A 13,181-nucleotide genomic window follows, 5' to 3' on the forward strand; every position below is an offset into this window, starting at 1 on the left:
TGGTTGGGTTGGGAGCAAGCTGTCTCTCCCAACAGGGAGAGTGCCCATTTTCCATGGACCTGAGTGGCCTGTGTTGCATGAAGTGAGCCTGGGCATCATTTAAAATGCATCCCTGCCATGTAAGAGGGCATCTTGCCAGGTGAGGTGAGTTTTGCTGGAAAGACTGGAGGTCATTATGGGTTGTAGAATGGAGGGGTGATCAGAAGTGACAAGCTAGAGAAGAGGCTGCTGTGGTCTGAATGTTTGTGTCCCCCCCAAAATTCATATATTGAAAACCTAATGTCCTAAATGATGGCATTTGAGGTGGGGTTTTTGGGAGGTGATTAAGTCTTGAGGATGGAGCCCTCATAAATAGGATTAGTGCCCTTACAAAAGAGGCCCAAAGACCTAGCCCACCTCTTCTGCCATGTGAGGACACATACAAGGAGAAGTCTGTAACAGAAGAGGCCCCACTTGACCATGCTAGCTAGCTCCATGATCTTGGACTTTCAGCCTCCAGAAAGGTAAGGAATACACTTCTGTTGTTTATAAGCCACTCAGTCTGTGGTATTTTGTTATATCAGCCCAAATGGACTAAGACACAAGCATTGCTCACATCAAGGGAGCTGTAGTCTGACATTTCTAGCAGGGCCCTTACCAAGGAACACACACAAGTGTATCTTGTATTTGAATTGTCTAAGTAGTTTTATTCTGTTCATTTGTTCATTCATTCATCCATTTAGTCATTCACTCAGTTTCAATTTTATTTATATAGTTATTTCTGGTGCTGATTGCTTTTGTTTTTGCATTGCAATTGCAAATGCATTTGCAATTTACCTAAGTGTAACTTACCTAGATACAATGCGTGAGATAGGAATCTGGCTTATTTCTTTATGTGATCATTCAGTTATCACAAAACTAATTGTGATATAATTGATCCTTTTCTAGCTGATTTGAAATATTGTTCTTTTTATATACAGATGAGTGGACCAAACTGTGTTTGTCTCTAGACTTTCGGTTGAGACCTCCCACCACCCATCTTGTCTATTAATGTCACTGGATTGTGTTCAATTTACATATTCATTTTAAGGAAGATTTGATTGAATTGTAATACTGAGCCATTCCCTTCTAGGATATTGGTGTCTCTCTCTGTTTCTTTCAAGTATTAGTTTAGGTCTTTTATAAAAATCTTATAGTTTTCTTCAAATAGGTTCTAAACACTTTCAAAATAAGCTTATTCCCTAGACCTGTGCCATTTTTCCTCATATTTACTGCTAATATTATTTTCCCCAGTATATCCTCTTATTGATTGTTGATTATAGACTTTCTGAATTTTAAAAATTAGTGGTTTTTTAATGTAGCTCTTTATGAAATCTTTATTAAATGTTTATTATTTCTAATAAATTCTTGATAGTTTAATATGTAAAATGGAAGAAAGTAGACTAAAACTCTGTCCCTCCTGCTCAGCAGCCCCTCATCTCTACAGTGGCCTCAAGAACAGTCCCTTCTGATGATCACTTTACTACTCACAGATCATGGTTTAAAAAATAGAGAAAGGAACAATCAGATCATCTACAAATAATTGTTAGTTCATCTCTTCTTTTATTGCACATATATTTCTTATTTTGTCACACAGTAGTTATTCAATAAATATTTATTGACGTAAGGAGTAAAAAATAAATGAATAATTATATTGCCTAGTACTTCCAAAGGTTATTAAAATGGTGGTAAAAACACATTTTCATATTTTCCCTGACTACAAGTGAAAGCTTCTAGTAACTAGAAGTTTCATCACAAAGTGTAGTACCATTTTCATTGTTTGAAGTAGATATTTTTTATTCCATTCAAGAATCTCCTATTTTTATTCTATTAAAAGTTTTATAAGGAATGGATACTGAATTTTATAAATGTTTTAGTGACATCTATCAAGATAATCATATGTTTTCCTTCTTGGATCTTTCAAGGTTACAAATTTTCTTATTGAATTCACTATCCTTATAGTTCCTGCATAGAACTACTTGATCATGGTATCATGTTATTTGACTATACTGTTGAATTTGCAATGTCAATTTCTTGTATAATTCTTTTCCCAAGTAATATTGCCTTATAATTTTCCTTTTATTAAATGCTCATTTGTCAAATTTGGGGATCAGGGTTAAGCTCGCTTAGTGGTTGTTGGCTCTGGCTGGTCATCAGAATCACCTCTAGTGACTTATTAAAATTTAGGTGCCTCAGCCCAATAGAAATTACTCTTCTCTAATTTATAAGTTCCTGTTTATATATTTAATAGTGCAATACTTTTGCTTTCCTTTTATTCCTTATTCTATTGGTTGTTAGTTTACTAGCTTTGATCTTACTTCTTTAGTAAAGTAAGAATACACATTTTCCTCTGAGTACACAACTAGTTGGATCCTATGGTGTTCTCATAATTGTTAGTTTCTAAACATGATGTAACTGTAACTTCATTTCCCTTTTGATTCAAGAGTTACTTATGAGAGAGCTTTAAAAGTTTCAAGTGATTTTTAAAAAGGTTTCATTTCTAATTTTGGTATTAATTTTTAGCGTTATTTCACAGTGGTCCAAGAACGTGACCTATGTAGATTTCACTTTTTGGAATTCAATGAGGTTTTCTTTGTGCATAATATATAGTAAATTTATATGAAAATTCAATAAATATTTAAAAAGATATCATCTACAGGTAATATGTTTTAAGGTTCAGCATTCAATATATAAATATTAAACTAAACTCAACAGTTACATTGTTAATGTCTTCTGTCTTTATTTGCTTATTTTTTTGTCTTCTTCATTTTTCAAGGACTGGGAGGAACTTTAGGGTTTCCTATCACTATTTCATTTTTTATTTTTCTCACTTTTGTTTTTAATCAAGTATGTTAAATTGACCCATATGATTTTTGAAGCCTCCCATACATAATTCATTGTCCTACTAATTTCCAGTTTGTATAAAAAAATAAAGAGCCATATATGTCTCTGCTGTGTTACTTAATGCACAGAGGCTATAAGAGTTGCATCAATCTTCATATGGGCTCTCCATGTAATTTTTATAAGGTGGATCTCTCCTTATGTTTAATAATTCATACATTAAGCTTAACTTCTGCTTTCCTTTCTGTTTGCATTTGCACCACACCTTTAGGTTGTTTGTTTATTTATCTTTAAAGTTTCAGTTTATTCTTCACTTGAAGTTTAATTCATATGAAGGAAGAACAAGCAATTCTGCACTGACTTTGCATTAGGGGTGGCTGTATGAACGTCTTCCATTGTTAAATCAATATATTCAAACAAACACCTTCCACATACAGCAAAATTAAATAGTTCTTTCCAGTAACGAAATTCAAAGATCATATATAGAAATATCTTGCATAATGAAGTTTTACTGATTGTTTTCTTCATTTTATTTACTAATTTATTTAGGCCATGCTAAACAGCTTGTGGGATCTTAGTTCCCTGACCAGGGATCAAACTCCGGTCTTGGCAGTGAAAGCGCTGAGTCCTAACCACTGGACCACCAGGGAATTCTTGAAGATACTACTGATTGTGTGATGTTACTATTCAGACATTATGAAGAATTTTTACACAATTCTCAATCCTAGTGCTAAAAATATAAATATCCGTGTAGTTTTAGAATCTGTTTCTAAACAAATTATAGTAGTTATTCAAGCATTTTTCAGCTAAGACAGTTAATCTATAGACTTTGCAGCTAAAAATTTGAAGGCAAGCCAGCTTAAAGAGTACCAGTCTCAACACTTGATAGGCTGTTCACTCCAGAGGTCCCTAATTCACAATGGAATGTCACACACACCTAAACTCAAAAATTTCTAGTCTTTCACAACACATTAACAGCATTATTAAAAAAAAAAAAAAAAAACTTAGGTTGTAATTACCAAAGATGTCACATAAGGCATGCAGTTTCAGGGAGACAGCCCAGATCAGGGAGCATTCTAACAAAAACCAACACTAGTATAGAAGATAGGAATTTTAAATGTGTCAGGTACTTAAAGCTTGATGATGACTCTGATTTGCCATTTCACTCTGTCTCATATTTAGGATGTATGAAAAGCACAATCATCTCACCCATATCAGCATGTGAAATGTTAAATCCACCCACAAGAGCGTCAAAGCCTCCCCTAATTCCATATTCTTCTATCTTTTAGTTGTACAGAAAAATAAACAGAAGCACATCATTTTATATCTTAAAGTATCACTTAAAATTCTGTACATATCTGTCTGGAAATGTGTCATTTCCAGCTCTATTTTGGGCCTAGTTTTAACATTTGCAGGTGTAGATTTGGCAAACAACCTTACTCTTGGGCACTTTTTTGCTGCTCCTTCCACTGAATTGACCTTCCTCTTGGGCACTGAAGGTATTTTGTTGGTTACAATGGGGAGGTGGAACCAGGTGCCTGGCTGGGACCTATCTTTCCGCTTTTCATCCTTTGGAATAACTTTAATTTAGTTGTATTTATTTTTGATTACAGCACATAATTGAGTTTAGTTTTTGGTCAAATCTCAGTCCTTTGCTTCTAGTAGGCAAATATGTTCTAGTTATATATTTTTGGTAAAAATAAAATATGTGATCTTTTATCCTTTTACTATATTTTATTTTTATTTATTTATTTTCTACTTGTTACTTTTTGTTTTTGGCCATGCTGTGCGGCATGTGAGATCTTAGTTCTCTGACCAGGGATCGAACCCTCTCCCCCTGAATCGGAAGTGCAGAGTCTTAACCACTAGACCACCAGGGAAGTCCCTTTTGCTGTATTTTATGTGTTTCCTCTTGATTTCTTTTTCGTTGAATTTTCCTATTTTGGAATATGATTTCTGTGTTCTTTTCCCCCTGGAACATTGGAAACTACTTTTTAAAGCTCTAGGAAGTATTTAAAGTTATTAAACATCCCTAAACATTTACTTTGGGTTCCTCAAGAAGCTATTTTGGTTACTAAAAATTCTTAAGCCTCTATATTACCAAAGTTTCACTGTTAGTCCATTGGCCCTGTTAAATATTTTCTTAAGACTATGTAGTATACATTTTCCAAAAGTTACTTGTATATCTTGAAGTAAATGGCATTCAAAACTATACAGCAGAAACTAACACACCATTGTAAACAATATACTCCAATAAAGATGTTAAAAAAACAACTATATTACCAATTCGTGCCTGCTATGTTCAGGTTGCTATTTATCTTGCAGAAGACTTTCAGATGTACCCTGTTTATTCATTTATTTTTGGACTGCTTATATTCCTGTTTTCAGTTCTTCTATTTGCCTAAAATTACTGTGGGTGGTTTTTATCTTGCTGTTTCACTGTTTCCTTGGAAGCTGTTAAAATCTTCCTAGAGTTTGAGCTGGAGAGCTCACAATGAAGCAAGTAAATATTAAAAGCCCAGTGATTCAGAAGTTTGAGTAGGTGGAGAAAGCATGTAGACTGTAGGCAGTCCAAACAGGGAACTTCATCTCTGCCCGGCTTCTCTGGGTTTGTTGAGTCTGCAGAATCAGGGACCCTTATTCCGTATCTGTCTTTACTGGGAGCAAACCATCGCCTGTGTCAGGCTGCCTCTCTTTAGTTTCTGGTGCTGTGAGTGGGGACTGTTCTGTCTCAGTGAGTTGGGGGTCCTCATCTTCAGAAGTGTGTTTCCTGGGCTTCCCTGGTGGCGCAGTGGTTGAGAATCCGCTTGCCGATGCAGGGGACACGGGTTCGTGTCCCGGTCCGGGAAGATCCCACATGCCGCGGAGCGGCTGGGCCCGTGAGCCATGGCCGCTGAGCCTGCGCGTCCGGAGCCTGTGCCCCGCAACGGGAGAGGCCACAACAGTGAGAGGCCCGCGTACCACAAAAAAAAAAAAAAAAAAAGAAAAGAAAAAGAAGTGTGTTTCCTGATGAACAACTCTCATATTTGGTGTCACCAGCACCAGAGGCAACATCCCCAAAGGTTGCTGCCTCCGTGTCTCTTTTGACGGGTGTGTCCGTCCAGTCTCGGTCCCACCTCCAAGTGGGGTCCTGTGGGTGACCCAGCTCTTCTAAAGGAGTGGAACCTTTCTTCCACTCCCTGCTTATTTCTCCAGCCCTCATGCGTCCAAATAAAGATACCGTGTCTTTCCTAAGAAATCTGCGCAACTACTTATACACTCTGGAGTTTTAGTTAAGTATTTACTGGCTATGTGGATAAGAAGGTGATTTTGTTCAATCTGAATGGCTATTTATTGCACAGGTCTGAATAATTACATGTTTTTAAAGGCCTTCTGCCAAGGGGTTATCTGAGAGAGGCATGCGGCTCGTTTTTCATGAATGGTAAATCCATTTTTAGCAGATTTACCTCTGATTCTTAGGCCTGAAACTGACCTAGTGAGCTCTACATGTATTATCCTGGTTGGGAAACTGCTTGGTAGGAAAGCAGAGCCATCCCGGGAGTTAGGATGGGTCATCGGCCACCATGGGCACATCACCGAGTCACTGTCGTCCTCAGGTTCCTCCTCTGGAAGATGGGAATAACACCACCTGTGCTGCCCCGCACAGCACGGGGCTTTGTGAGGAACACATGAGATAATACAGGAGAAGACAGTGGGCCAGGAAGAGCGAAGCAAGCCACAGGAACAAGCTTGCTCCGCTCATCCTCCCAGAAGTGAGGGGAGCAGAAGTTTCCTTCTCAAAGATCTTACTCCTCTAAGAGAAAAATGTTTTAACTAAAAAAGAAATAAATCGGCAGTCCATTTCATCTTTCCAATTCATTCATTCATTCATCATTCATTCATTCAACCAAGTCAATAAGACCCATTCCTCTCTTCATGGAGCTTATGTTGCAGGAGCAGAGACGGGCAATATACAAGTACAAAAGCAAGATCAGTGATAGGCATCATTAAGAAAAGTGGGAGAAAGAGCCAAATCCAAAGGAGAAGTTGTTGTTCAATGGGTACAAAGCTTCTGTGATACAGGACGAGTAAGTTCTAGAGACCTGCCCTATCACACAGTTCCTGGAACAATTCTGTACTGTGCCCTTGAACATTTGTTAAAAGGGTAGATCTCTAAATACAGAATTACTAGGGTTTCCCCTGAAACTAATATAATATTATAAGTCAGCTTTACTTTAATAAGTAAAAATAAAATAAAATTTTATTTAGGGGAAAAAATAGAAAAAAGGATTGATCTCATTTAAGCATTCTTACCATAAAAAGGAGGGTGATATGACACTTTCTGAGGTAATGGATATGTTTATTACCTTCATTGTGGTGATGGTTTCACAGGTATATGCATATGTTCAAACTCATGAAATTATATATACTAAATAAGTACAATGTTTTTCTCTGAATAGCAATTATAACTCAATAAAGCTGTTAAAAAGAAAAGTGGAAAAAAAAAGACCCAGAAAAGGACCAGTTGGAAGAGGCATTATAGCTGCGTTTTTAGATAACATGGTCAGGAAAGAACAACTTTTTTTTTTTTACTCTGGAGAAGTAAAATCTTTAAAAACTGCCTAGTAAGAGCATGTTTGAAATTTCCAAAAAAGACCGTTATATACTTTTTCCTTTTTGTGTTTTATAACAGCATTTTGAGGCACACAATCTAGGTATGATCTAGATTTGAGAAGTAGCCACAAGGAATCTGAGACCCAACTGGAAAAAAATTTCAAAATAGTGAATGTACGTACCCATTTCCTGTCTGGTGCTGCCCACGCCCAAGCCATACGTCTCTAAAACATCCTTTACTGTTTTCATAGATTCATCGTACTTGGCTGCCAGGCCAAGGAAGTTATAGGAACCCATATTGATGACATCTTTGATGATTCTTCCAGTAAACCTGCAGAGAGAAGGGCAGGTGTACACAAAGGGCTTTCTCATTGAATATCATCCTAGCGCCCCAGAAAAAACTCACACAAAGAGACCTTGGGTTTGGCCCAAGTCACATCTTTTCTTTTTGATTTGCCTGGTTGTCACCACAAAATGATTTGTCCTTCGAGGAGAGTCACCTCATAATGAAGCTGGGCGGAGCATAGGGAAAAGGTTTCCAGGCCATGGAGTATTACTCAGCCCTGATTTGTCTTGGGTGCTTGCTCTCGTGACACCTGTGCTCTGGTTTAAATTTCAGCAAGGACTTTCTAAATCAGAAGGAGCCATGGTCATCACTGGCTCCCTCAGCAGGAAGTAGGAGGGTACAATTTGTCAATTAGGCTGAAAAGGACTCTTTCCGGCTGGCTCTGAGTATCCTGCACCTTCTGCCACTGATTCCTCTTTAATCGCAATACAAGTAAGCTGCCCTTGGCAACTTAATTACTGTGACTTCTCCCATTGGCATCATGAGGGCCTTGCCAAGGGCCGAATGATGGAAAGGCAGCTGTTCTATTGCTTTGTGTTTTTTTTCAGATCTGTAATCTGGTGCCCATGCTAGAATTTCCTTGAAAGCATTTCTTTCAACCAAGCCCCTCCGGGTGGCCGTCTCACCTAAACGTCCAGTTGTAGTCATCTGACACCCTCTCCATCACATCGAACAGAGGCCCCGGGGCACTGCAGATGGGCCGGTTCCAGTTGTCTCTGATTCTCATGTAAAGGTTCCGTGTATAAAAATTCTCAAAGCTTTGATACAGCGGCACAAAGTCCTGTTATAACAGAGGCAGAAGTTTACCTTTGGTCTCTCGCTTTTTGTAGTTCACTTGCAATTGAACACTAAAAGACGTGAACCATGAAAATATTCCATCTGCAAATATTTTGAGCAAGGTTCTTGGGTAAGGGGATGGGTGGGGTCCACAAATAACTCTGTGAGTCCTCCACTTCCAAAGAACTTACCTTTTAGTGGGGGAAGTAAAACCTGTGGCAAATAAAAGTAACAAAAATGACAGCAAAGTACAAGTCCCCAAATGAGTGCTGGAGGCAACGAATCCCAGTGTTCCCGAGAGGGAGAATTAAGCTTGGGAACCTTCTTAGAATTCAAGAATAATGCCATTTGCCTCAACGGGGATGGACCTGGAGATGATCATACTAAGTGAGTTAAGGCAGAGAAAGACAAATGTCACATGATATTGCTTATATGCTGAATCTAAAAAAAAAAAAAAAAAAACCACACAAATGAATGTATTTACAAAACAGAAACAGACTCACAGACTTAGGGAACTAACTTACGGTTACCAGGGGGCAAGGGTTGGGGGGAGGGATAGATTGGGAGTTTGGGATTGACATGCACTCTCTGCTATATTTAGAATAGATAACCAACAAGGACACACTGTATTGCACAGGGAACTCTGCTCAATACTCTGTAATATGCTAAGTGGGAAAAGCATTTGAAAAACAACAGATACATGTATATGTATAAAACTGAATCACTTTGCTGTATACCCAAAACTAACACTACATTGTTAATCAACCATACTCCAGTATGAAATTAAAAATTAAAAAAAAAAGATCTGGTCCAGAGAAGAAGGCCTGCTTTGAGGGTACAGTTCTCCCATTCCTCTGCACTGGTGAGCTTCCTGCCTCTGTGTGGGTGTATTTTCACCTCAACCCATTCCTTTGAGCACCAGCGAGGTTTCTTCAGGAGCAGTCAATGCCTTCCAAAGGTCACTGTCTTCTAGTCTCAGGTAAGCCTCCCACAGTTTTGTAACTATACCAAAAAATGAAACTGGACTAGATATTGCAAAAATAGAAACACTGCAATGGGGTGTATCCTTATCTAGCTGTAGATTTAACTCATCACATGGCCTACTCACTATATTTTTCTTCCTGACCCAAAAGAGTAAATGTGACAGTGAACCCCAGGCCACAAGGACATAATCATTTTTGGGAGCAGGATATAGGAGGATTGAACAAAACCTAATAATGCAGCCACAAAAGTGCCTTTGTTTCTCCTACAATATGACACTCTTTCTTTTTCCACTGTTAAGCCTGTTGAGTACCTTATCATTTTCCAAGTGTTATAGATATATCAATCCTACTTTTATAGACAATTCAACAGAAAGTCAGAAAATCTGAGTGGACAGATTGGGATTTGTGCCCAGTTCTATAACCAATGTTCTTTGAATAAATCATGCTGCAGGGATAGGTATTTAAAAGGGATTGAAGAGAACATATCCATGGCACATTGTAAAAGATACTACCAAATTTGGAAGCATGTCCCTTCTTTTTTTGATTTAACTACTTGCCCATTCAGTAGCAAATAGAATCATGGATTTGTAGAGAGAGAAAGAATCATTATCAAACATAGTTTTTCATTTGTGCCTACATTGACGCTTCTGTTCTCACCTAATATTTCATTTTTTATCATTATTTCCTGTTGAGAAACAGCTATTTCTCCTACCAGGGTTGAGGTCAGAATAATAATAAAATATGTTTATGTTTTCCTTTTTGTTGGGAAGGGTAACTATTATAGACAGTTCTTTGAAGTATGAGAAACACAAAGTAAGGATGGCTAAATTTAATTTTTCTTATTAAGAAATTAGAGGAAAGTTGAATAAAGATGGCAGATTAAGTGCTTGTATGTATTCTACCAATCATCTAAAAGCTCTGTGAAATGACAAAAAGTAGATACTTAAAAAACAAAATAAATTTATAAATCATCAATGAATCAGAAATATTGAAGGATCACAAAAGATAGAACATAAATAAGATCTGCTCAATGAAGAAATAAGATTACAGGAAACCATAGCTCTAAAACATTTGCAGAGAAGACTGGTATGGACATACACTAACTGTAGGGATCCTTAAAGCCAAGAGTTGATAACTACAAGAAGTTGATGTCCTGGGTGATTAATGAAGCAATATCTCTTTGTTTCTTCTTTTATTGGGTTAATAAGTAAGAAGCAGTTGCATTGTCCACAGCACAAAGTGCTGTTATGGGCAGGAAGAACTGGTTGGAAGAACAAGGCCCCACTGTAGAGGGGTGGGGAGACCACACGGCAAAAACACAAGCCCTTGGTCCAGGCAACACATTCCATTTTCTTTCTACAATCACTCAAGACAGGAGAATGTGTAAACAAATAAGGATTCCTAAATTTAAAAATGAGCGTAAAACAAAACGTCATCACTATTACAGGAAAACTAGCACAATAAGAGGCACCAAATTCAAAAAGCAGAACTGACATTTAGTGAAAAGACTTCATAGAGCAAACAGAAAAAGAATTTAAAAATATGTAAGTAACGTGTTTAGAGAGACACAACAAAACAATGGATCCTTTTAAAAAGTTAAAAGTTCAAAAGTACAATGAACACAGCTGAGAAGTAAATTAATAAACTAGCATAGTCAGTTGACTAATCATTCCAGGACAGAGAAAAGAAAATATGAAGGAAAAGTCAAGAGATATGAAGGGCAGATTCAGAAGGTCCAATATCTCCCTAGAAGGATTTGTAAGATTGAAGGAAGGAGGAGAAGGAGGAGATGAGGTGAAAGAGGAGGAAAAGGAAGTTAAAAAAAAAAGGAGGAGGAGGAGGGGCAAGTTCCAGAGAGGAAGGAAGTTTTGAATCCTAAGATGTAAATAGTCTCTCAGGTCCTGAATAGAGCAAATAAGGAAAAACCCATGCCAAACTACATCCTGGTTAAATTTCAGAAGTCAAAGGGAAGAATCTCAAAACACCTCAGAGAAGAGGGAAAGACAGTTTATAGACAAGGGAATATGAATTAGACTGCTTTGGACTTTTCTTAGGTGACAATGGTGGAAAAGAGTATGAGGGAAAATTATTTTGAACTTAAAATCCTACGATTAGCCAAGTCAGCAAACAAATGTGAAAATCCAAGTAAAAACTTTCCAATATATGTAAGGAGTCTTGAGTTCAACTCCCTTTTCTGTAATAATTGAGCATGTACCTCAATAAAACAATGAAATAACTATGGAGGAAGACAGATGCCAGAAAAAACAGTGAGTGAAGAAACTGATGGAATATGGTTTAGCTCAAGTAGTGTTATATTTGTAGTATAAAGAAACAGAAACTAAAAATTCACAAATAAATGAAAACATGGAGAATGGGTATGTGGGAGAAAGAAAGTGAAACTTTATTAAATTCTTCTCCTGGTCAGGGAAAGACTCTAGTTACTAAATAATGGTAACTAAATTCTAAATATATATGTTAAATATTCTAAGAGAACCATTAAAAAACCAGTGAGGGATATATTATATATAACTTCCTAACAGGGACAAGGAGAAAAAAAAATGCAGAACAAAGAAAACTCAATCAAATGTACCAAAAATATGAAAGGAGAAATATTAAAATTTTAAAAATTAAAAATAAGCAACAAAAAATGTGAATGTAAAATATAAAGATGGCAGGAATAAGTTTAAGCAAGTGAGTAATTAAAATATTAGGTTCAACCATATGGAATTGCCAATGTTTGACTCTTTTTGACCTATAAAAATAGCAATTTCATATGGTTCAAGTAAGTAATTGCTCATAGGTTATATTATTAAAATACAGAAACTTTCACATTTGTTTTAAAAATAAATCTATATGCTTCTCATAAGAGACATACATTTCTGAAATTGATGAAGACTGAAAATAGATGACTCTTGAAAAAAAAGCAGATATATAAATATTAATATCAGGCAAAATAGAGTACAAGGTGAAAGCCTGATAAAAGGAAAAAAAATCCACCAAGAACTATAAGAGCCATGGTCTTTTGTGTATCTGACAGTTACATTGAAACATATAAGAAAAAAAAAAAGACTAAGAAATCCACAATCACAGTGAAAGGCATTAACATACATTTCTCTGAAATTATAAGTGTGAGTAGACAAGAAATAAATCTAGGGGATTCGAGTAACATAGCAAGTTTATTGTAATAGACCAAAAGACAATATACAGTTTTTCATGGCACATGTGGAATTTTACAAGAAATTCCAATACGACTATCTGAGAAGCTGTGACAACTAAGGTGACAGCATTTGAACTTAAAATATGAAAATATAAAGAGCTTTCCTATATGCCATCAATAACTAATTAGAATATGGGCTAGGGAAAAAAAGATAGTATTCAAATAGCACCGTCATCAAAAATTGTACCCAAATAATAATCATAAGAGGAAATGGTAAAGAACTCCAGCGTATAGTTAGGTGAAATAAAATGCAGTCACACAACAGTATGTATGATATGAACCCATTTATGTTAAGGAAAGGACAGAGTAAGTGCAAGTGAACATATGTGTAACTAAGTGCACGAAAAAGAAAGGAAGGATGAACAAAGAGATCGCTTTTGCTGGCTATTTCCGCAATAAAAAGGAA

At 36.7% G+C, this 13,181-nt stretch overlaps 1 protein-coding gene across 2 annotated transcripts in view; it reads right to left on the reverse strand.

The window, feature by feature from the left end:
* SPTLC3 (serine palmitoyltransferase long chain base subunit 3) overlaps positions 1 to 13,181 on the reverse strand; it is a 129,542-nt gene that overhangs the window by 85,534 nt on the left and 30,827 nt on the right. For both annotated transcript variants that reach the window (XM_059037525.2, XM_067011989.1), the window contains exons 4-5: positions 8,425 to 8,579; positions 7,635 to 7,783 (exon numbers count right to left, since the gene is read on the reverse strand). In XM_059037525.2, coding sequence (XP_058893508.1) covers positions 7,635 to 7,783; positions 8,425 to 8,579 — 304 coding nt within the window. The remainder of the gene's footprint in view (positions 1 to 7,634; positions 7,784 to 8,424; positions 8,580 to 13,181) is intronic.

Source organism: Kogia breviceps, chromosome 14, assembly GCF_026419965.1.
Source record: "Kogia breviceps isolate mKogBre1 chromosome 14, mKogBre1 haplotype 1, whole genome shotgun sequence".
NCBI lineage: Eukaryota > Metazoa > Chordata > Mammalia > Artiodactyla > Physeteridae > Kogia > Kogia breviceps.